This window comes from Brassica oleracea, unplaced genomic scaffold, assembly GCF_000695525.1.
Source record: "Brassica oleracea var. oleracea cultivar TO1000 unplaced genomic scaffold, BOL UnpScaffold01090, whole genome shotgun sequence".
Taxonomy (NCBI): Eukaryota; Viridiplantae; Streptophyta; class Magnoliopsida; order Brassicales; family Brassicaceae; genus Brassica; species Brassica oleracea.
This window is the reverse complement of record NW_013617656.1, coordinates 2,630-26,177: the sequence shown is the minus strand read 5'-3', so window position 1 is coordinate 26,177 and position 23,548 is coordinate 2,630. Positions and strand designations below refer to the sequence as shown.

At 34.6% G+C, this 23,548-nt stretch overlaps 1 protein-coding gene across 1 annotated transcript; it reads right to left on the bottom strand.

Annotated features, from left to right (window-relative positions):
- Nucleotides 1-3,698: 3,698 nt before the first annotated feature.
- Nucleotides 3,699-17,080, bottom strand: LOC106320847 (reticuline oxidase-like protein). The gene is made up of 2 exons (XM_013759197.1): nucleotides 16,716-17,080; nucleotides 3,699-4,053 (listed from the first exon to the last, which is right to left on the bottom strand). The coding sequence occupies exons 1-2, from the start codon at nucleotides 17,078-17,080 to the stop codon at nucleotides 3,699-3,701; spliced, it is 720 nt and encodes a 239-aa protein (XP_013614651.1).
- Between the last annotated feature and the right edge of the window lie 6,468 nt (nucleotides 17,081-23,548).

Sequence of the window (23,548 nt, the reverse complement as noted above, 5' to 3'; positions counted from 1 at the left end):
ACATTTTCCATTTTCTTTAAATTGTATATTTCTATTTGTTATACTTTCTATTTACGTAATATCAATATTTTAAATTTTAAGATATATTTTTAAATCTTAATGTAATTTTCCATTTTTAAATTGCGTATTTACTTATTATTTATTTTTCTTTATATTGTGTATTTCTATTTCTTATACTTTCTATTTACTAATAATTTTATATTTTAAGATAGATTTACATGATGTTTAATATTTAATGTACTATTTCCATATTTTAAAAATTGTGCATTTACTTATTATTGTATATATAATTCATATATTTATATATTTATAATATTTATTTATTATTTATTTTTCTATATACTGAGTATTTCTTTTTCTTATATTTTATATTTAGTTGATATTTATATTTTATATTTTAAGATAGATGTTTAAATCTTAATCTTTTTTTCCATTTTTAATGTAAAACAGCAATGTTTAATAGAAGAACTTGGAAAAATAGTCAAATAGTTATATTTATGTTTTTTGTTTTCTTTTTTTAGTAATTGGAGTGGTTTGACACGGTCGCTTGCTTCCACCAGAGGTTAACGGGTAAGTATCGATGTCCGTAACCTAGTCGTAGCTTAATAAACTATGGAATAAAAAGGAATTCGGTTACGGCATAACCTAAATAGAGTTCATTTTAGAAAGCGACGAAGATGAAAGAAAAAGTTATGGGCTCCTGTAAATTTTAAATTTTTAGAATCCCACTTTACTAATTGATCTCACTCAAATTACCCTAAGGAGTGAATTAATCTCTCAAATAAGAAGTTTAGTTGTAGTACCTAATAAATCTAATCAGAGTGATTAAACTAGGTTGATTATGATTAAATATAAAAAGCAGGTTTGTGAGCAAGACAGTTGGTCGATTGATTGGATTGGGCTTTTGGTTCTTTAGATGAAATAGCTAGACTTAGGGTTTGTATTCAGGTAATCAGGATCATAATCTTACAGATGCCTAACAAGTTGTATGCATGATATTATAGAGCTCAAACACTTATAAACAAACCGATCGGCGTTCGCTTTCTAGGTTTGTCTATTGAACAGATATAAGTGTCGATCGATGATTCTAGAGGAATATCGATCGATACACTTGTTGTACCGTCGATCGATTATTCTATAGCAATATAGATCGACGCGTTCTTAATCAAGCTTTACGCGCGGGTTGAATTATGCTCACTAGGTTTCCTAGATCAGCTTTCGCCTTACTCTAGCAATCCTAGCTCAATTAGGACGGATTCAGGGTGAGATGCAAGTGATGACTTGAACCTACAACTCCTAGGGCAAGTTCTAGCTAGCTAAACTAGAAAAAAAACATTAATGAAAATCCTAATGATGAATATCACAACTTAGCAATCTATAGTTGGGGTTAATCCCTCATAACCTAATTAAACCCTAAACCTAACAATAGAACTACTCAGACATGGCTAAGAAATTCATAACAACAATTAGATATAAAAACTACATAGATAAACAGATATATATTAATAGAGTTCCAATCACAAATCGCTTTGGATCTCCTCTCCAACTCTACTAAAATCCTAGAAAACCTTTGATGTGAAAATAAGAAAACAAGAAAGCACACTTTGCCTCTAACATGTTGGCAAGCTATAAATATTTGGTTAAAACTCGTCAGGGGTAATCTTGTAAATTGGTGAAGTCTTGGGCTCTAAGTCGGCTGGAACCAAACGGGCTTTTGCGCGCTTCGCCGTCGACCGATGTCACAGGATGTGCATCGATCGATTATTGTCTCTGAATGTCGACCATTGGTCTTGCTCGATGGCCAGTTCAGAAGCTTTCTCCAATTATCTCGAAAATGATCCAAAATCATCACTTTCTTCCAAATCACTCATGATCCTATAAATATACTAAATAGACTCTAAAACATAATAATTAGTTATTAAAACACTTATAAACCATGGCTAAAAAGTGGGTTAAATCCATGGCCTATCAACTCCCTCAGACCTACCATTTTGTTCGTCCTCAAGCAAAACATACAGGCAGTCTCCCTGAAAGAGGTTTGAAAACAGAAGGGACTCACAGATTTAAAACTCATAATCATTACCTTATAAAATCCTAGTCTCAGAAGCACATTACACCATATCCTAGTCTAGCAACCAAATTCACCTAATCAACAATTTAGCAAATTATGTCTAACAATCCCCTTTACCAAGGGGGGTATCGATCACAGTATGCAAGGATGCTTAAACAAGTATCTGGAATAGCAGGTAAATAAGAGTTCTTTTCCTCTCTCTCTACTACTTTCTCTCTCAGTCAAAGTCTGCTTTTTTTGCAAAATATTTGACCAAGATTGGACATGCTTCCATGAAACAAGCTTTAATGGTTTTAGCCACCAAATCATGTTCACTTCTTTTTTACCTATATCCTAGGATTATTTGTGATCAAGCCTTAATGGTTGTAGCCACCAAGTCTTGTTCTAATCCTTTACGTATAGAATTCTTATGAATCAAGCCTTAATGGCTGTAGCCACCAAGTCCAGTTCGAATTCCTTTCCTAATTTATCATCTATAATTATATCATATATATATATATATATATATTTCGAAATAGAGATAGAGAGGGTGATAAATCTACACAAGGCTTTACCTTCCAGACTTTTTTGAAGAATCTGATCTCATGTATACCAATCCCCAAGACAAGCAGAGTTGAGCTCAGTTAGGTTGGAGGTCAGCTTTGGTTCCTTCAAACATTCTCAGCAAGTGTAACATAGTTGACAGGTTGATCCACTTTGGTATCTTTAGTGCTATCTGCAACTAGTAAGTCTAGAATGGTGTGGTTAGATAATAAGAAAAATCAATAAGGTCATTGTCACCTTCTTGACTCAATAAAAACTTATTTTTGAAAATATTTTAATAAGACTCATGAAATAAACTAATATCAGTAAACTTCCCCCCAAACTTAAACTACGCTGGCCCCGGTATAAATTCAGTCGGAGTTATGGTGAAAACTAAAGCAAAAGGACTCAATGTAACAAGTTAGAACGATATACCAGACCAGAATAGATGTCGATCGATGTAAAGATGTTGTCCTCGGTCGCGGTAGGTGATGTTCTGTCGATCGATGTCGGCAGAGTCTCGTCGGTCGATATTATGGGAAATCGTCTACTCGGATCTCTTTTTGCTTTTTTTTAAATATTTTATTATGACCTGCATATATTTTAAAACTAACATAAGTACTAAACTAATAAAAACATATTAGAAAATTTACCGAATAGTGGGTTGCCTCCCACTCAACGCTTTGTTATAGTCATTTATCTTGACTTTGGAGGTGATTTGGCTAGTAATGTGGGAAGATGGTACTTGCTAGGAAGCAAGTCTCCATCTCTTCTCTTCTCTTGTTGAACCATGTACCAGTGAAGTCTCTCATTGCCTTGTCTCCTCTGCGCCATTTGTCTTTCATTGTTGCAGTTGTATTCTCTATCCTCTGCAATCTGTCTCCAAGACATTCAAGTTTGAACTGATGTCTCACAAGTGTGGCGTATGTGTCAGCTGAGATCTCCTCTCCATGGTCATTTATTTCAGACATATCTGATTTCATTTTGGTACTAGCCCTCCTTGGTTTGTAGCTTTGTCGATTGATGTCCTTCTGTGACTGTCTGTCGATATGTTGATGCGTTTGTCGATCGATGTCAATGCCTCTGGTCGACGAGTGATGTATCTCTAAATCTCCACTATCTCCCTCTGCATTGCTTCTGTCTGAGAAGTAAAAGAACTGATGGTGATGTCCCATGGGAAATATATGTCATCACATCTCTTATCAAGTCTTTCTTCTGCTGCTCCCAGAATTCTGTAGATCTCTTCTACCATCTGATCAATCTCTGCTCTGGCGTAAGAATCAGGTTGAGAGTTCATCGGATTTGATTGTGACGGGTCAGCGTCGATCGATGTTGGAAGGTTTATGTCGATCGATGCTGGTGTAGTTGCTTCGGCCGCACGTTGTGTCTGCATTCTGGCTATGTCTTGCCTCATCTCCTCCATGCATGTAGTCACCCAACTGATACTGTTGGGCATGCACCTGAAAAGACAAGAAAAATTTTATGTTAGAAAGTGGTTTTAAAGAAGTAACCTAGACTAAAACAGACTAAAATTACCATAAGGAGTGAATTACTCTCTCAAATAAGAGGTTCAGCTGTAGTACTTAGGGATCGAATCCACGAGGAGCTAGGGAACCTAATAAATCTAATCAGAGTGATTAAGCTAGGTTGATTATGATTAAATGTAAAAAGCAGGTTTATGAGCAAGGCAGTTGCTCGATTGATTTGATTGGGTTTTTGGTGCCTTAGATGAAATAGCTAGACTTAGGGTTTCTATTCAGGTAATCAAGATTATAATCCTACAAATGCTTAACAAGTTGTATGCATGATATTATAGAGCTCAAATACTTATAAACAAACCAATCGGCGTTTGCTTTCTAGGTTTTTCTGTTGACCAGATATAAGTGTCGATTCTAGAGGAATATCCATCGATACACTTGTTGCACCGTCGATCGACGCGTTCTTAGTCAAGCTTTACGCGCGGGTTGAATTATGCTCACTAGGCTTCCTAGATCAGCTTTTGCATTACTCTAGAAATCCTAACTCAATAAGGACGGATTCAGGGTGAGATGCAAATGATGATTTGAGTCTACAACTCCTACGACAAGTTCTAGCTAGCTAAACTAGAAACATGCATTAATGACAATCCTAATGATGAATATCACAACTTAGCAATCTATAGTTGGGGCTAATCTCTGATAACCTAATTAAACCCTAAATCTAACAATAGAACTACTTAGACATGACTAAGCAATTCATAACAACATTTAGGTAAAAAAACTACATAGATAAATAAATAGATATTAATGGAGTTTCAGTTACAAATCTCTTTGGATCTTCTCTCCAACTCTACTAAAATCCTAAAAAACATTTGCTGTGAAAATAAGAAAACAAGAAAGCACACTCTGCCTCTAACATGTTGGCAAGCTATAAATATTAGGTTAAAACTCGTCAGGGGTAATCTTGTAAGTTGGTGAAGTCTTGGGCTCTAAGTCGGCTGGAACCAAACGGACTTTTGTGCGCTTCGCCGTCGATCGATGTCACAGGATGTGCATCGATCTATTATTGTCTCTGAATGTCGACCATTGGTCTTGCTCGATGGTTAGCTCAGATGCTTTCTCCAATTATCTCCAAAATATTCCAAAATCATCACTTTCTTCCAAATCACTCATGATCCTATAAATATACTAAACAGACTCTAAAACATAATAATTATTTATTAAAACACTTATAAACCATGGTTACAAGCGGGTAAAATCCATGGCATATCACTAATCTTTCGGAGCCCAAGCCCAGGCCTGGCCCTGTAAAAAAAATATTTAAAAAGGCTGGAAGCATATTAAAAAAAAAGGCTGACATGGAGGCTTGAACACCATTAAGAAGAACAACAGATACTTAACCATCTGACCTACTGATAGCAATTGAAAAAATGGCCGAAATTTTTCTCTTGATATTAAAGGCTAGAAGCAGATGCTTCTGCCGCTTCTGTCCAGGGCTGCTACTGCCCAAGTCAAATGGTTGATATTATTACGGAAGCTCATAAGTAGAGACCATTAACAAAAAGGAGGAATGAGTTTTAAGAGGACAGGTGACAGCTTCTCCTTTCCCTATTAGATGAGGTGGCATCGTAAGAAGAGAGAAAACTCTTCTTACTAGGAAAAAGAACTCATCAGGTCTCCAACTAGCAGACCCTCTTTCATTTGTACACATCGTCGTTTAACAGTCACCAGGCTACGGGTTTAACATTTGGAACTTTGTATGTCTTCACCAAAAGTATCAGAATTCTTAAATTATTCCTGCGAAACATGATAACCAAAAATTGTTGCAGGGGAAATAATCGAGCTATACACTCAATTTCATAAAGTACTTGCAAATAATAGAATACCTAATCCATGGGTTTTGGTTAGTGACTCTTACTATTTGGGCCGCCAAGCACATTCTCGATTAAATAGATTCTTCCATTTTCTTTTTATTTTCTTCGTTTTGTCAACTTCGTAAGTTTATTAATTTGATTGTTAAAAGATTACATACAAAAACATGAATAATATTTAGATTTTTTTTTTCCTATAGCCATAGATAATAATTTCCTTTTTGCACAGGTATATTTTAGTTGCGAGCTATAATATGTAACATTATTTTTCATATTTAGCACCAAATTTGTAAAGAAGAATTTATCACCGATTTACAAACATGGCATACAGTATAAAATCTATAAATTAATACTCAATTAAATTAATAAACATAATAGATTAATATTTTTTTGTTCTAAATTGAAACGGTTTAAAATATGACACTAATCGATAAGATCATAAAATAATAACTTTTCAAAAAATCTAATATAAATATATGGTCTCTTCAAAAATATAAATTAATAATTTAATTATAGGTATGTACATTTCTTACGTACAAACAAATTATTATATTAACAATTTAATATATTTGATAAGATTTAGTAAAATTAATATTTTATTTTATATTTTCAATGGAGCTATCTTTATAATCTTAACAATTTAATATGTTTGATAAGATTTAGTAAAATTATATCTAAAAACATATTTAAACTCTATGAAACATATTTTCTATACATAAAATCATATAATCAAACCAATAAGTACTGGAACCATAAAATATCTGGAAACATATTTTAAAAAATATATCTTAAAATACCATAATTACAACATTATTAATTGATAGTTTTTAATGTATATCATCATATTATTAGCATAAAACTTGGTCTGACTAATAAGTACTGGAACCATAAAAAATTTGGATAATATTGAAATAATATATTATCGAGTTAATGCCCCTCGATTGGATTAGACCTCCAATGATTATTTTATCATTATTTGAAATTTTATTTTCAGTCACACACTGAGCTGACTGATTCCATTTACATTAACTATATAAAATGATTAAACATAAAGTGTGACCGGTAATCATCGTAAGAAAAATATGAACGAATAGAAAAAAAAAGAGTAGGAATAAAATTTTGGGAATGATGAAGAATGATTGTTTTTTATCAAAATTAATAAGAAATATATTTGTTCTATAATTTTCTACAAACAAAAAAACGAAGAAGAATGAAAAGAAAAACATATTGTTTATATAGTAAAATGTTAAAGAAATGCTAAGGAACATAGTGTTCCTCCTCGTTCATTTGGTCACTATTAAAATTATCAATCTATTAATATTGATTTTTTTCTCAAAATGATACATAAGGCTGTTTCCAAAATTCATGTTATCGTTTTCTCTTGGAGCTTTCAATATGAATAATCTTTAAGAGTTTCAAGATTATCTCCAAAAATTTATGAATATCATGGAAACAACACCTAACTTGGCAAAATTGCATTGATATTATGATTTGATGACATGGAAAGAAGGCAATGTTCAAACCCATTATGTCCAAGGCGTATAAGACTATTTTCATCATAACAACATCAACATAAGGCATTCATCGTTTCCACTTGACTACGGAAAGTTTGTATATCATCCGTAGGACAAATGATATAATAATGTTGTACTTGGCAGAGTCATAAATCAAAAATGCTTAATCAGGAAACTTAACTAGAAAACAAGTTAGAGATACAAGGACCAATAGGAGAACCACATAAACAATAACTATACAAGATCAAAATTTCAAAACTCAAGTGTTACATGATAAATTATAAAAATATAAAGATTAAAATTACATGTCGCTACAACATTGGAAAACATATGCAACACCCGATACTAATATAAACAAATAAAAATGATGTTTTATGAATTAAAACAACATTTGTTATGTTATTTTCCTTCAAAGAAATGGGAAAATTTAAATTTTAAAAATTAAAAAATCTAAACCTAGATCACACAAAGAAAAACACACATTATATTAAATTGATAGCTCACAATTATATCTCCAAGATACAACCAAACAACGATCACAATCTCACAAATATCCTCGATTACACAACAAATATTCAAAACATAGTTACCAAAAACTAAACATAAAAAGTAACACAAACAACAAAAAGTCATTAAAATAAAAATATAAAGTATCATACAATTACGTCAACGACAAAGCTATTACCAATTCTATTATACAATGCAACATGAATAAACAACCAAGGGAATACAGTTTCCAACCAAAAATAAATTCTGCCCATTAAAAGCAATAACAAATACCAACCAAAAAGTAAACAATAAAAACATTTCTGCGCGGAGCGAGGACAAACACTAGTGGCTATAATACATTACTCACGTGTATCAAAAACAACTATTTATGACATATATGTACTCACTTATTCACACTTCACAATTTGTGCATAATAATTGTATTCACGAGTCAAAATGTATAGTTTTTTTTTTTTGTTGTAAAAGTCAATATCTATACTATTAAAAGAAAATCATCCTAAAAATCTACTTATAAAAGGTTCTTGCACCATTTCAGTAGACTACTACTATTTTGGATTTACCTTAAATTTAGATTAACGATATGTTATCATATATTTTTCTAACAATATTTACCTTAATCAGCAAAACATAATAATATCAATATTAATAAAATATAATATTTCCTATTATTCACTAATACAATTTTACTTTTAAAAAATAGATTTTGTAATGAATCGTTTATTTCCTTTTTGCATTATGTAAATCAATATATATATATATATATATATATATAGGGCTTTTGCAAAAATGATTTAAAACTCAAAGTCAGACACAAAACTAACCATTGACTTGTTTTGGAACTTTCATTTGTCCTATTCACCCTAAAAGTTCGAATTTTAACGAAAATATCATTACTTTTTTTCAAAAATGAGCATTTTACTCTATCATATTCATCTTCAACAAATATTTACAACAATGTCATTGCCATGAATACACCAACCACCATGAACAACCAATTTGAAGCTCTTAATGCACATAAAAATCGATTTCACTCCTCCTATCTCATTTCTTATGCACTAAAACAACATCTCTCTCATTTTCTCTCTATATTCATCCAAAAGCCCAAGATTTTGATTCTAACTTTTTAAGGTTCATAGAGCCATTCAAACTTAAGATTCTCATTCATTAACAAGTAGGTCACTTTCGTGTTGAATTTATGTGTGCTTGGAGAAGCTAAGCAAGATATCTCATTAGTTGAATGTATGAAATCAAATTTCTTCTCCACATATTTTCCCCTGAAGACTTCCGTATAAGTCTTCCGGTCGAAGAAGACTTATACGGAAGTCTTCTGGTCAATGCAAATGTTAGCCTTGCAATTGACTTTATGTCAGTTTTTTAGAGACGACTTCTCTAGAAGTCTTCCAATTTTTCTTTGTTAACAAAAAAATATCGAAAATACTAGTGAAGACTTACCCGTAATTTTTCTAGGATAAACATGTTATTTTTATAATTGACCGAATTGTGTCAAAAAATTTATATTTTTCTAGAAGAATTACATGGAAGTCTTCCACCAAAAGATTTCCAGGGAAGTCTTCTGAACTGTCGGTGAAAGTCGTCTCAGATTACTTTTGCAATTGAAAAATAAAACTTAAATATTTAATTTTATTTAGACGATTTTCATGTAAGTCCTCCGAGAGAAGACTTACACGAAAGTTTTCCAAAGTTTTATTCCGAGATTCTGGTCAAACTTTTGGTTATCACAAAAGACTTTCGTGTAAGTCTTCTACCGGAAGACTTACATGGAAGTCTTCTAGTTAAAATTAAATATTTAAGTTTTATTTTTCAACTGCAAGAGTAACCTGAGACGAGTTACATGGAAGTATTATAGCGCAAATAAATATTTTGTTTTATTTTAGTAGTGGGAGACTTCCGTGTACGTCTTCAGGAAAAAAGTCAAATTACTAACATAATTCGGCCAATTGCAAAACCAACCTTTTTATCCTAGAAGACTTCCTAGTAGGTCAATAGTAAGCCAATATTTACAAAGTAAGACTTCTAAAGAACTCTGCTGTAGAGTAGACTTCAATGGACGTCTTCCTTTGTAAATTTTAATTTCAAAAATGACCTAAATAGAAGACTTCCGTGAAAGTCTTCTACGTTACGTTTTGTAAAACTTGTATTTTCAACTTCAAGATATATTTTTTAACTTTCAAAAGTTTCAAGTAACTTCAAGAATATCAAGTCATATGGTTTAATGTGTCTTCTTAGATCATAAGATGTACCTTTTTAATTTTCATGAAATTTGAAATTTCAATTTTCACTTAAAATTTGACTTTTCCGCTTTAATTTTAATTTTCCGCTTGAAATTTAAGTCTTCCGAGAGGTCTAGAATACTTTTAGTGAAACTGTTATATGTTTGAACTTATGTAATGTTTGATCTTTTGTGAATTTAACTAAGTTTTCTTGAGAAGTTTTCTCTCTTAGTTGTAGTAAATTTGACTAATGTTTTGTGTTATTGTGTTTTGCTATTGAAGTTGTAGCAATAATTTCAATAATGTCAAGTGCTTTTGGCAAGATAGTATTGTAGACATGAACATATCTACCAATTTTTTTCCATTAATATCTCTTCAAATTTACAAAAGAATTCACAACTAAAAGAGTACACCTACAGATCACAAAAATATAGCATAAACAAAACTATTATAGATAATTCTCCACAAAGACAAGCTTGGACTACATTTGACATGGCAGAGGCATGGGCATTCGGGTCTTAGGGTTGGGTTCAGGCCGGTTCCTTCCGGGTCCGGGTCCGGGTCCTTCGGGTCCTAAAAAATTAGATCCAATAGATACTTGTAAATTTTTGGTTCGGGTCCGGGTCGGTTCTTCTCGAGACTGGGTTGGTTCGGTTCTATAATTAAAAGACCGATAAAATACTTGGGTCCATATCGGGTCTGGATTGGGTTCAAGTATTTAGAATCTGAAAAGGACATGACATACCCAAACTCTATCAAATTTAATCGATATTTGTCATATATATCAAAAATTTTAAAAAATAAATTAAATTAAACAATTAATAATAAAAAATAAAACATTTTTAAACTCTAAATTTTACATTTTAAAGGTTCATATTACTTAAAGATGTTAAAAAATAATAACAAATATTGTTAACAAAAGATATTTCAACTAAATCATAAAATAATATTATAAAATAGAGCACAAAAAATCATAGTTTTGGATAAACATGTTTTTAGGCCGGTTAAAAATCGGTTCTTATTGGGTGGGATCTATTTGGATCGGTTATTTTTGGGTCCGGATCTATTCGGGTCGGTTCCTTTCGGTTCTGGTTCTTTTGGGTAAAAGAAATTTGGACCCAAAAGGTACTTGTAAATTTTCAGTTTGGTTTCGGGTCGGTATTTTCGGGTCGGTTTCCGGTCAGGTTAAAATGCCCATGCCTAACATGGGAGAAAACTATGCCAGAAGACTTCTAGTGCATTAAATATTATAAGACTTCTGACAAGACTTCCGAGAAAAATTCTCAGGGAGTCTTTTAAGTCTATCTCAGATCTGAAAAATCTGCATATCCAAAAGCATTTAAATGGCTTCAAAATATAGAAAATCTTCAAAAATAAGGTAAGAGCTTAAAGCAACCAAAATAATTTTTAAAAGGTAAGAGTTTTAAGCAACAAGAGGTTACCAAATGAAAAACAAAATAATGATTTGTAGATCTACCTTTAAAAGAGTGGAAGATGATAACCATGTAATGAAAACCTACGAAACAAGATGAATTAGTGAAAAGGACATGAGGCAAAAAATGATAAATTGATATAAAGTTTGGTGTTTTCAAGTTCTAAGAGATTAGAGAGAGGTTGGAGAGTTTTGGTGTGGGGAAAAGGTAAGAGCTTTAAGCAACCAAATATTACCAAATGAAGAAAAATCAGATATAGAAAATTACCAAAATACTCAAATCTGTTATGAAAAAGGAGACATGAGAGAAGACTCCGCCAGAAGACTTCCACGAAGTCTTCTAGTGTATTAAATGTTAGAAGATTTCTGAGAAGTCTTCCAAGTATGTCGCAGATCTGAAAAATCTACATATCCAAAAGCATTCAAATGGCTTCAAAACATAGAAAAACTTCCAAAATAAAGTAAGAGTTTAAACCAAAAGAGTTTTCAAAGGGTAAGAACTTTAAACAACAAGAGCTTACCTTTAAAGAAGTGGAAGATGAGAACCGTGTAATGAAAAACATGCAAAAACAAAATAAGGCAGTGAGAAAGACATGAGATAAAAATGAGAAATTGATATAAAGTTTTGTGTTTCTAAGTTCAAAGAGATGAGAGAGAGGTTGGAGAGTTTTGGAATGAGAAACATTATATTTTTGTTGCTGCCATTTGAGAGGAACAGAAAGAATGTGTAAATTTTTCTTAAACAGGGAGACAATCAAATAAAGTTAAATATTTTTAATTCAGGAAGACTTCAAGTAAGTCTTCTATTCATAAAAGACTTACTTGAAAGTTTTTTAAACTCTAAATTTACTATTAGCCTAGAAGACTTCCGCTGAAATATTCTAGTGCATTATTTATTGAAAGATTTAAGTCACTTAACCCCTAAACTCAAAATAGCTAACTAACTAGAAACAAACACTTCATAAAACTTAAAATCAATTTTAAAAGTGTTTAATATACACAAAACTAAACACATATAAGTCAAAAATTAATTTTTCAAAAAAAAAGTTAAAATTCCAAAATCTGACCCTAAGAATACATACAATACTACAATATATATTACCAAACCCTTAACCAAATAATACCATGACACACTACTTTCACTCATCTATGTTGAAAACAATTCAATTTTACTAGATCTTAATTTATATCATTTACAAATATTTATAATTAAATGATTTCAATTTTCTCCATCAAAATATTTTTTTAGAAAATTTATAAAAACAAACTCCAAATTTTGTTTTGGAAATTAGAAAATTGTTTTTTGAAACTATTTAAAAAATATATTTTGAATTTTAAGTATTTATTTATTTATTTAAATCTTAAATCTTAGTCTATATAACCTCACCCCTTAAATTTAAATCGTAAGTCTAGATTAGTTAATCCTACGATGTAAATGTGGCTAAACTAAACTTGAAAAGTTGTATTAAGAACATGATAGTTTAAACAATTTCTCAAAATTATTAACGATGAGACAAGTCATGCTCCAACTATGGTTCGATGTAACAACAACCCATTCAAGGTAATCACTAGATAGTTGGATCATTAGTTTTGTCAAAAAATATTGTAGCCCAAAATCAAAACTTCAAAAACAAGATGATTCTGTTTTAACTAAAGTTAATTCGAATATAATTTTACATTCAATAAAAAAAAAAGAGTTAAGCCATGATATCTAACGAGAACAACAAAAATTAAGAGTAAAATCAATATTTCTGAAAATAAACTAAATATTTTTAAATATTTATTAAAATTTAAGACATTTTCATTGATTCTTCACTTATTTATCATCAGTCGTATTTAGTATAGTATAAATTAGGCGTTTATTCGAGTTTTCGCGCGGAATTTTCTGTTTCATTTTTAATTTATAGTTTAACAATTATTTTTATATCGATGAGGTTTGATTAAAATGTTCTATGAAACAATTGTTTTTTTACACTAGAAAATAAACGGTTGAACCACATACAATGAAACCTGATCACCAGAATAAAAGTCAATCCAACCTAACCAAAAATCATCAAAATAGAGAGCATACTCACTAAGACAAAAAAAAAAAAGTCAAAGGAAAGCCACCCAGGATTGATTAAATTCTTAGAAACTATACTTTATAATTTTAAAGGCAAGATAAAAAGCATGTCTAGACACCTTTTCCAGCTTCCACTGATCAATATAGGACAAGGAGTCCAAGATATTTCTTGACAACTAGGCCTGGGCGTTCAGGTACCCGTTCGGGTTCGAGTATTTTAGATTTTTGGGTACTTCGGTATAGGGGTCTATAACCCATTCAAGTATTTTTTACATATCGGGTTGGGTTCGGATATTTTTAGTTCATGTTCGGTTATTTTTCCGTCGGATTTGGATATTTTAGATTTTGAGAAAAATCGAATTCTTTCAAGTTTCTTATACTTAAAATTTTACAATTAACTTAACTGATTTAAAAAAAATAGGTTGAACTATTAATAGGTTTGGAAACAAAATATTGGAAATAGAAATACACTAATTTAGTTATTGTTTTGAGAATTTGAATGCAATTTTTGTTAATGTGTGAACAAGAAGTTTGACATGCATTTTAAGTGAATAGCAAATCACTTTGTAAGCAACTATATGTATATTACATGATTTTGAGCTATGTACAATATCAACATAAATATTTTGAATAAAATGAAAGAAATAAACAAAAAATATAGAGTTAAATATATATATGTTCGGCTATCTTCAGATATCCGTTCGGGTTCAGATATTACCAGTCCGGATTCGGAAATTCAAATTCTCGTAACTTGCATTTATATATTTTGATATTTCGGTTCGGATTTTTCCTGTCGGGTTTGGATTCGAATTCGGGTATCAGGTAAAATGCCCAGCTCTATTGACAACCATCGAAAAGAGAGCGTAGCCGGTGACCTAGTAACCGCACCCAGCAAGTCAGCCGTTTCAACTTGAAAGACAATCTTATTGAATATAAGGATAGCCATGCTTTCAATGCCCAGAGCCAACCGTTACTCTGAGCTTCCAAATTCAATTGGACATTCACAAAGGAGCTTCTGCTATGCATAGGAACAGCCACATTCTCATCTCTTAATATCCAAGGCATACCATTAACCCCTGTATTTTTGTTCCATGTGATTCCCACTTCACATATCACCAAGGAATCCTCCGGAGCAAACCAACATGATTTGCAATCTTCTTTCTTATTCGGCATGGGTCTCTCCACCTGCCTCTCAATAATCTGAGCTCGGTACCACTTAGATCATTGAAAGCTTTTGATACAATATCATCAACCTGAAAATATTCAAACCTTATACTTCCTGAGTATATATTTGATAGATGGTTTGTGGACTTCTGCTTCACTGTATATTGGGTATGGTTGTGTATGGCAAGATGAGTCAGGAAAGGAGAAGCTTTTAGGTTTTCAAAACAGTGAGAGGCACTTGTCACTTTTGGCATACAAAACTAGATGCACTTATTTGATTTTTAGAGAGTATGCTTCGATACTCGATATATCAGTACATTGGGATATATTACAAAGATATCATCTCAATGATTCAAGATCCGGCAGCATGGCCAAGCTTCTCAACCGAACCGGGCCAAGCTTCTCAACCGAACCGGCGGAGATAGCATATCTACAAGGAACATTTCGTGACTTCAAGATTACACAAATCCTAAGGGCGCAAAACCGAACAGAAAACTTTTTAGCCAAGATTGCACAAACATTTTATAGACATTTAAATTTTGTTGGTTGATCTGTTCTATACCACCTAAGTTTGATGATTCTTTTTCCGATGAATGATGATTTCATTAATTACTATGTTAACTATTTCTAATGTACACTTTGTACATTATCATCCTTCATACTACTACTTTATATATACTATATATGAAATATATTTAAATATAATGGGATTAGTGAAAGGGGCTTATACGCGCCAGAGAACAATTTTGATTCCTTATTTTACATCTACTTATAGGACTAGTTCTAGTAGTAAGTTGTACTATACGCCCGAGCTTTTTAAATCAAATAGTCCAGATTAATCGAAACAGACGAGATTTACAAAACAATCATTACAGAACAGGCTGATTCACAAATCAAATATTGAAATAGAGAAAAAGACAAAAATAGCACTAAATCAAGTTTTTGTTCTTAAACTAGCAATCAAGAAATAGCAATTAATGTTTTATCAAAAGTCACAAACTTAGGGTTTAGAGTTAAAGGGTGGGGTTTAGGATTTCGGGTTTAGGGTTTAGGGTTTAGAGTTTAGGGTTTAAATTTTAGGGTTTAGAGTTTAGGGTTTAAATTTTAGGGTTTAGGGTTTAGAGTTTAGGGTTTAGGGTTTAGGGTTTAGAGTTTAGGGTTTAGGGTTTAGGGTTTAGAGTTTAGGGTTTAGGGTTTAGGGTTTAGAGTTTAGGGTTTAGGGTTTAGGGTTTAGAGTTTAGGGTTTAGGGTTTAGGGTTTAGAGTTTAGGGTTTAGGGTTTAGGGTTTAGAGTTTAGGGTTTAGGGTTTAGGGTTTAGAGTTTAGGGTTTAGGGTTTAGGGTTTAGAGTTTAGGGTTTAGGGTTTAGGGTTTAGAGTTTAGGGTTTAGGGTTTAGAGTTGAGAAATGAGGTTTTGGGGATAAAATTTCAAATTTTGAAAAATAAAAAAATTAAAATTTTCAAAGGATAAACTTAGAAAGGTGCTATTTGGGTCATTTTAGTTTTTGAGTGCAATTTTTGTGATATAAAATTAGAAAGATGCTATTTTGGAGATTTGCCCATTGAAATACGGTTTAACAGGAAAACTATGTTCGTTTCTGAAGAAGTTACCACTACCAACTCTAGTCTTAATCTCCACCGACCTCTCGAAATTTCCGTCGAAATATTTCTCCCCGTAACGTGTATCTTCAACATAGCTCCTGACTTTGCGAGATTGATTCCCAAATCAACATCCCGATAATTAAAAAAAAAACGGCTGTCTCGGATTCTTTGAAACGTAAGGAGTCATGAATCGGTACAACTTCCTCGTCAGTTCCATATATCGGTTCGTTAATCTATCTTCTCTCCAAGTAGTTACGTACTGAATCTTCCAAAGATTGTCTGCTCTGTACGGGAATGGTGTTGCCGTCGGCGAGATCTTAGCCATCATGCCCTCGTATGGATTGAAAGCCATAGCCAGAATCTCAAGCTCGATCATCTTCCTCCAAATCGATTCTAAACCGGTTCTTGAAATCGGTTCATGGACGTAATCTGATTTCCTCTTGATATAATTCACGGTTATGTTACTCTGGAGAAGAACTATCTCCGACGTACCCACTCGGATATCCGTCCAGAACAGCACCGATTCGATCCAGCTCGTCTCTGTACAGACGTATCGGACCAGACCCAGTTCTGGTAATCTCCGGTTTAGTACTGACAGAAGCGTCGATGCGTCTCCAAGGAACATAGCTACGAATGTTTCCCTGACGGTCTTTTGAGAAGAAACGGTTCCGTTTACGACCTCGATGACTGTTCTTATGAAAAGATCTTCGGGAAGCTCCGGCCCTACTTCTTGCCACCGGTGAAGGATCTCAGTCGCGTTCTTCTCCAACGTCCGGGAGACTCTGAAAACGATGACGTTTTAGGTATTGGATCAGTTTGAAATACTTAAGAGATAATTCCTACCGAGATATGGATTAGGGAAAATAGGAAAGTCCTGATATTTAGGAGTTATAAATATCATATGAGTTGTGAGTTTAGGACTTTAATCTCTTATATATATGGAGGTATCAACGTGTGATACAACATAAGTTTTATGTGCTTTAGTTTTGAGTGATTTTCTAAGGCTTTGAGATTGATTAATAAGAGAGCTAATTCTTATTAAAGTGTGTCCTATGTTTTGCTTAATCGAAACTACATTTGGTATCAGAGCTAACCAGCATTCGATACAGGCAAAGATATAGACTATGGGAGACTTGTCTACGTTCGTGATGAAACCTAAAGACGGCAAGCCGTCTACGTTTAGTTGTCCGATGCTAAACTCTGCTAACTATACAGTATGGGCAATAAGGATTAAAGTTTTGCTCAAACTGCATAACGTATGGGAGATTATAGAAGAAGAAGAATCCACTAATGCTGAGAAAAACAACATGGCGATTGCACTGCTCTTCCAATCCATACCTGAGACACTCATACTGCAGGTAGGAGAATTGGACACAGCTAAGAAGGTTTGGGAAGCAATAAAGTCGAGGCATGTTGGGGCAGACAGAGTTCGTGAGGCTCGTCTACAAACGCTTATGGCTGAGTTTGATAGACTACGAATGAAAGATGAAGAGAAAGTTGATGATTTAGCGGGAAGGATATCAGAAATTTCGTCTAAATCAACCGCTCTTGGAGAGAGCATTGAAGAGACTAAGTTGGTTAAGAAGTTTCTCTCCAGCCTTCCTCGCAGCAAGTACATTCATATTGTGGCTTCGTTGGAACAGGTTCTTGACCTAAAATCTACAAGCTTTGAGGAGATAGTAGGACGCATCAAAGCATTCGAGGAACGTGTTGCTCTGGAGGATGATGAGCCACAAGACAATCAAAAGCTCATGTATGCAAATTCGGACTCTCGCTCTGTCTCAAACCACGACTCCAACGGATCTTATCGCAGTAGGGGGCGTGGAGGAAGATACTATAACAGAGGCAGAGGAAGAGGACGATATAGTGGACGGTACAATGACAGATACAATGATCGATATTACGGTGAGATTGATTTTTCCAAAATCACATGTTTTAGGTGTGATAAGAATGGACACTATGCATCTACATGCCCTGATCGCTTATTGAAGCTACAAGAGGCCACAGAGACTAAAGAAAAGGAGGATGATACGACTGAAGCCGAAGAACTGATGATGAATGAGGTTGTGTATTTGAATGAGAAAAACGTCAATCCACAAGATTTTGAGATAAACTCTGAGAATGCTTGGTACTTGGATAATGGGGCCAGTAACCATATGACTGGGAATAGGAGCTATTTTAAGACAATCAATGAGTCAATAACAGGAAAGGTACGCTTTGGAGACGATTCACGCATTGACATCAAAGGAAAAGGGTATATTCTCTTCTGTAGCAAAGACGGAGCAAAGAGAATCATAGCTGATGTCTACTACATACCAAAGTTAAAAAGTAATATAATTAGCCTCGGACAAGCTACTGAATCTGGTTGTGAAGTTATGATGAAGGATGATTATCTTATCTTGCGAGACAAGGATGGAAGACTTATAACAAGGGCCAATAGGTCAAGAAACCGACTATATAAAGTTCTCATTAATATTGTTGATCCAATATGCCTCCAAGCTACCACTTTGAGTGACTCGACTCGTTGGCATGCGCGCCTAGGACACATAGGGAGAGATTCGATGGCTAAGATGATCAAGAATGATTTGGTGACTGGTATACCTAAGATCGAAGTTGAAAGAGAGACCTGCTCTTCATGCTTGCTTGGTAAGCAAGCAAGACACTCATTCCCGCAAGCAACTACATATCGAGCAGAAAGAGTACTGGATCTAGTACATGGTGATTTGTGTGGACCTATCTCTCCTCAAACTCCATCCAAAAGGAGATATATATTTGTGCTTATAGATGATTGCTCTCGTTATATGTGGTCTATTTTGATTAGTGAGAAGGGAGAAGCGTTCAAAAAGTTCAAAGAGTTTAAAACCATTGTTGAAAAGGAATCATGAGCAAGCATCAAAACGTCCAAAACTGATCGTGGTGGTGAGTTCACGTCATCGGAGTTCACAGCCTTTTGCGAAGCCACTGGCATTATCAGGCACTTTACGGCCCCCTACACGCCGCAGCAGAACGGAGTCGTAGAGAGACGCAACAGGACTTTGATGGGAATGACAAGGAGTATATTGAAAGGGATGGAGTGTCCTAATTACTTATGGGGAGAGGCTGTGAGACATTCTACGTACATCATCAACAGAGTGTCCACTCGAGTACTGGAGTTCAAGACTCCATATGAGGCTTTGAAGAAGAAAAAACCTAATGTCTCACACATACGCATATTTGGCTGTATAGGCTACGCTAAAGTTGATACACCGCATCTGAAGAAACTGGAGAATCGATCTCGCATGCTTGTTCACCTAGGCACTGAACCGGGATCGAAAGCATACAGAATGTAAAATCCCACTACTCGCAAGATAATCGTCAGCAGAGATGTTATTTTTCATGAAAGTAAGATGTGGAACTGGAAGAACATCGCATCAGAAAACAGAGGATCCTTCAACGTGACGCTTGGAACTTTTGGAAACAGAGGAATCGATAGAGAACTTGATAATGAGAGCACATGCGATGGAAATAACATTACCATCGATAGGGCAGATCAAGCTGCAGATGTTCCAAACGTTGAAACTGAGATAGATAACATAGAGGATGATGATGACGTTAGTATACTGAGAAGATCTGAGCGTTTGAAGAGAACACCATCCTATCTTGATGATTATATTCTCTTATCCGAACTTGATAGTGAGCGACTTCTTTTGAGTATTAATGATGAACCTTGGGACTATGACGAAGCCAAGGAAAAGAAAGTGTGGTGTGATGCTTGTGATGACGAGATTGCCTCTATAATCAAAAACAAAACTTGGGAACTGGTTAACTTACCACACGGAGAAAAAGCCATCGGCCTCAAATGGGTGTTCAAGGTTAAACGGAATGCAGATGGGAGTATAAATAAGTTCAAAGCAAGGTTAGTGGCGAAGGGTTATATGCAGAGACACAGCATTGATTTCGACGAAGTCTTCGCACCAGTGGCAAGAATTGAAACAGTGCGGTTTATCATTGCCTTGGCAGCATCAAAGGGTTGGCAGATTCATCATCTAGACGTCAAGACAGCATTCTTGCACGGTGATCTGAAGGAAGAGGTGTTTGTGTGTCAAACCGCAAGGGTATGTGGTTAAAGGACAGGAAAACAAAGTGTATAAGCTGAGAAAGGCGCTATATGGTCTGCGACAAGCTCCGCGTGCTTGGAATGAAAAGCTAAACAATGTCCTTGGAGGCTTAGGCTTCTTGCGGTGCTCAAAGGAACCGGCCTTGTACCGGAAGCAAGGTAAAGACAACACTCTCTTAGTAGCGGTGTATGTGGACGATCTTTTGGTTACAGGATCGAGCCTTGATCAAATACAAGAGTTTAAGATGGGGATGGCGAAGAATTTTGAGATGAGCGACTTGGGCAAGCTCACATATTATCTTGGAATTGAAGTGGTACAAAATTCAGATGGGATCACGTTGCGACAGGAAAGATATGCGATGAAAATACTTGCAGAGACAGGCATGAAGGACTGTAATGCCGTGCACATACCGATGGATTCTAACTTGAAGTTGTCTAAAGCAGAGGATGAGAAAAGTGTAGATGAGAAAGAGTACAGGAGAAATATAGGATGCTTGAGATACTTGCTACACACTCGACCAGACCTTTCTTATGCTGTTGGTGTTCTCAGTCGATATATGCAATCTCCTAAGGTATCACATGAGACGGCTTTGAAGGTGATCCTACGTTACTTGCAAGGAACGCGTTCCTTTGGCCTGAGCTTCAAGCGATCTAACGATGGAAGAGTTGAAGGTTATAGCGACAGTAGCCATAATGTGGATGAAGATGATGGCCGGAGTACATCAGGACATGTATTCTATTATGCAGATTGTCCCATTACCTGGAGCTCTCATAAACAGGAGACAGTGGCCTTATCGTCTTGTGAAGCTGAGCTCATGGCAGCGACAAATGCAGCTAAACAAGCTATCTGGCTTCAAGAGCTATTGGGGGAAATACAAGGAACAGAGTGTGACAAGGTTTCGATCATGATAGACAACAAGTCAGCTATAGCATTGTCAAGGAACCCTGTGTTTCACGGCCGCAGCAAGCATATTCATCGACGCTACCATTTTATCCGTGAGTGTGTGGATAATGAGTTGATTGAAGTGCATCATATAGCCGGGACCAAGCAAAGGGCTGATATACTAACTAAAGCATTGGGAAAATTGAAGTTCAAGGAAATGAGGGAGCACATAGGAGTAGATGATGTGTTGAAAGATGATTTCAAGCTTAAGGGGGAGAATGTTGGATCGGCTTGAAATACTTAAGAGATAATTCCTACCGAGATATGGATTAGGGAAAATAGGAAAGTTCTGATATTTAGGAGTTATCTAAATATCATATGAGTTGTGGGTTTAGGACTTTAATCTCTTATATATATGGAGGTATCAACGTGTGATACAACATGAGTTTTTTGTGCTTTAGTTTTGAGCGATTTTCTAAGGCTTTGAGATTGATTAATAAGAGAGCTAATTCTTATTAAAGTGTGTCCTGTGTTTTGCTTAATCGAAACTACATTAGGGACTTCGACGAAGTTTATTTTGTAGGCTAAAACGACGCTGAGGCTTCATCCTCCTCCACCGTTGATTGCCCAGAAGAGATCCACCATTGATTATGAGGAAGGGCTTTGGAGTTGTGGAGGTCTTGAAGCGGATGTTGGCTTCTAGTACTTGAGGTGTAGGAGCGGTTTCCGGCGTAGAACACGGCGGAAGAAATGGGATGTCTGGGGTCGGAGCTTGTGGTTAGGCTTTGTGTGAATGTCTCGGAATATGCCAGTGATTCCCATATGATCACAACAGATAAGATAACAGCAAGCAGTGTTTTTCTTGAGTGGTTCATTAGAGATGACAGATCATGCATATTAGCATATACGCCAAAAGGTTTGACCAAGATAATTCCAAATCTGGGTTCAAGTTGTCCTAAATAATTTTCTTTTGAAATCGCAATATAGTTCAGGATTTAGTTTTACTTATATTTCAAAGACTATTGTTTATCGCTCATGTGGCACCGAATAATAAAGATATCAGTTATCGGTAACAATCTATTATTTGCTGTGTGAACAGAGATAAAGAGTAAATTGGTTTTTTTATTGATAACATAATGTGTCTTTTATATATAGGAAATTACAAGAGGTATAAACCGTTATAGATAAATGGAAAGACTACAAATCCTAAACCAATAAGGAAAAGGAAATCCTAATCATACAAGGAAAAGGAAAACCATGAGAAAAAAAAAAGTCTAAACCGCCTTTGGTTATGGCATTCACTTAAACGATTCATAACACTTCCCCTTGAATGTTATAACCATTAAGAGCTCGTAATACGCTTTGGATGTTGCCTCATTAAAACCTTACCAGTAAAACCCAAAGAGATAAAACCATGGTTAAGGAAAAATAGTGCAACACGTATTACTCCCCCTGATTTGTACCTCACTGAAGGTCTTTCAGTCGACGCATCACAATCTGATGCGTAAGCTTCTTGAATATAGAGGTCGGAAGTGACTTAGTGAATAGGTCGGCTGAATTGTCACTTGAACGAACTTGTAGCACTTGGACCTCGCCTGCAGATTTGACACTCCTCACTCAAACTTGAATATCTTGATGACCATAGGATCAAATGACTTCGAAACACTTGGAAATCGAAGCTAACATCCATGTATAACTTCAGGCACACGTCTAGATCTTGGAAGATGGGAATATCTAGCAATATTTGGGATATCGGTCGAAATTGGGTATTCTAAGACAGCTTGTACATGTCTCACAAAAACAGTCATATCTCAAGTTATATCATCTGGAATGACTTGATTCAAATTGGAGATGAAAGTAGACTCAAAAATATTTCTCTGGACGCCAAGTCCATATTTTAATTCCATCTAGAAGGTCTTTTGTGATTCGCAAACATTTGACCTTCGTTTCTGTCCTGCGAATGGAATGTGTTCATACCTTGATTCCTTTTAAAGTATTACTGATCTTTGATCATTCTCTTCTCAGTCTCAAAAATACATTAGAAGATTGATATCTTTATCACTTAAGTGATAACGTTCCTCTTTAGGTATCTATCATTAAGTGTTCTTTGTTGC

Coding starts and splice junctions, on each gene's coding strand:
- LOC106320847 (XM_013759197.1), bottom strand. CDS start 17,080: ATGTTCCTTGGAGACGCATCGACGCTTCTGTCAGTACTAAACCGGAGA. Junction 4,054..16,715: donor GACAATCTTTGGAAGATTCA/GTACGTAACTAC, acceptor TTGTCTTTTCAG/GTGCATGCCCAACAGTATCA.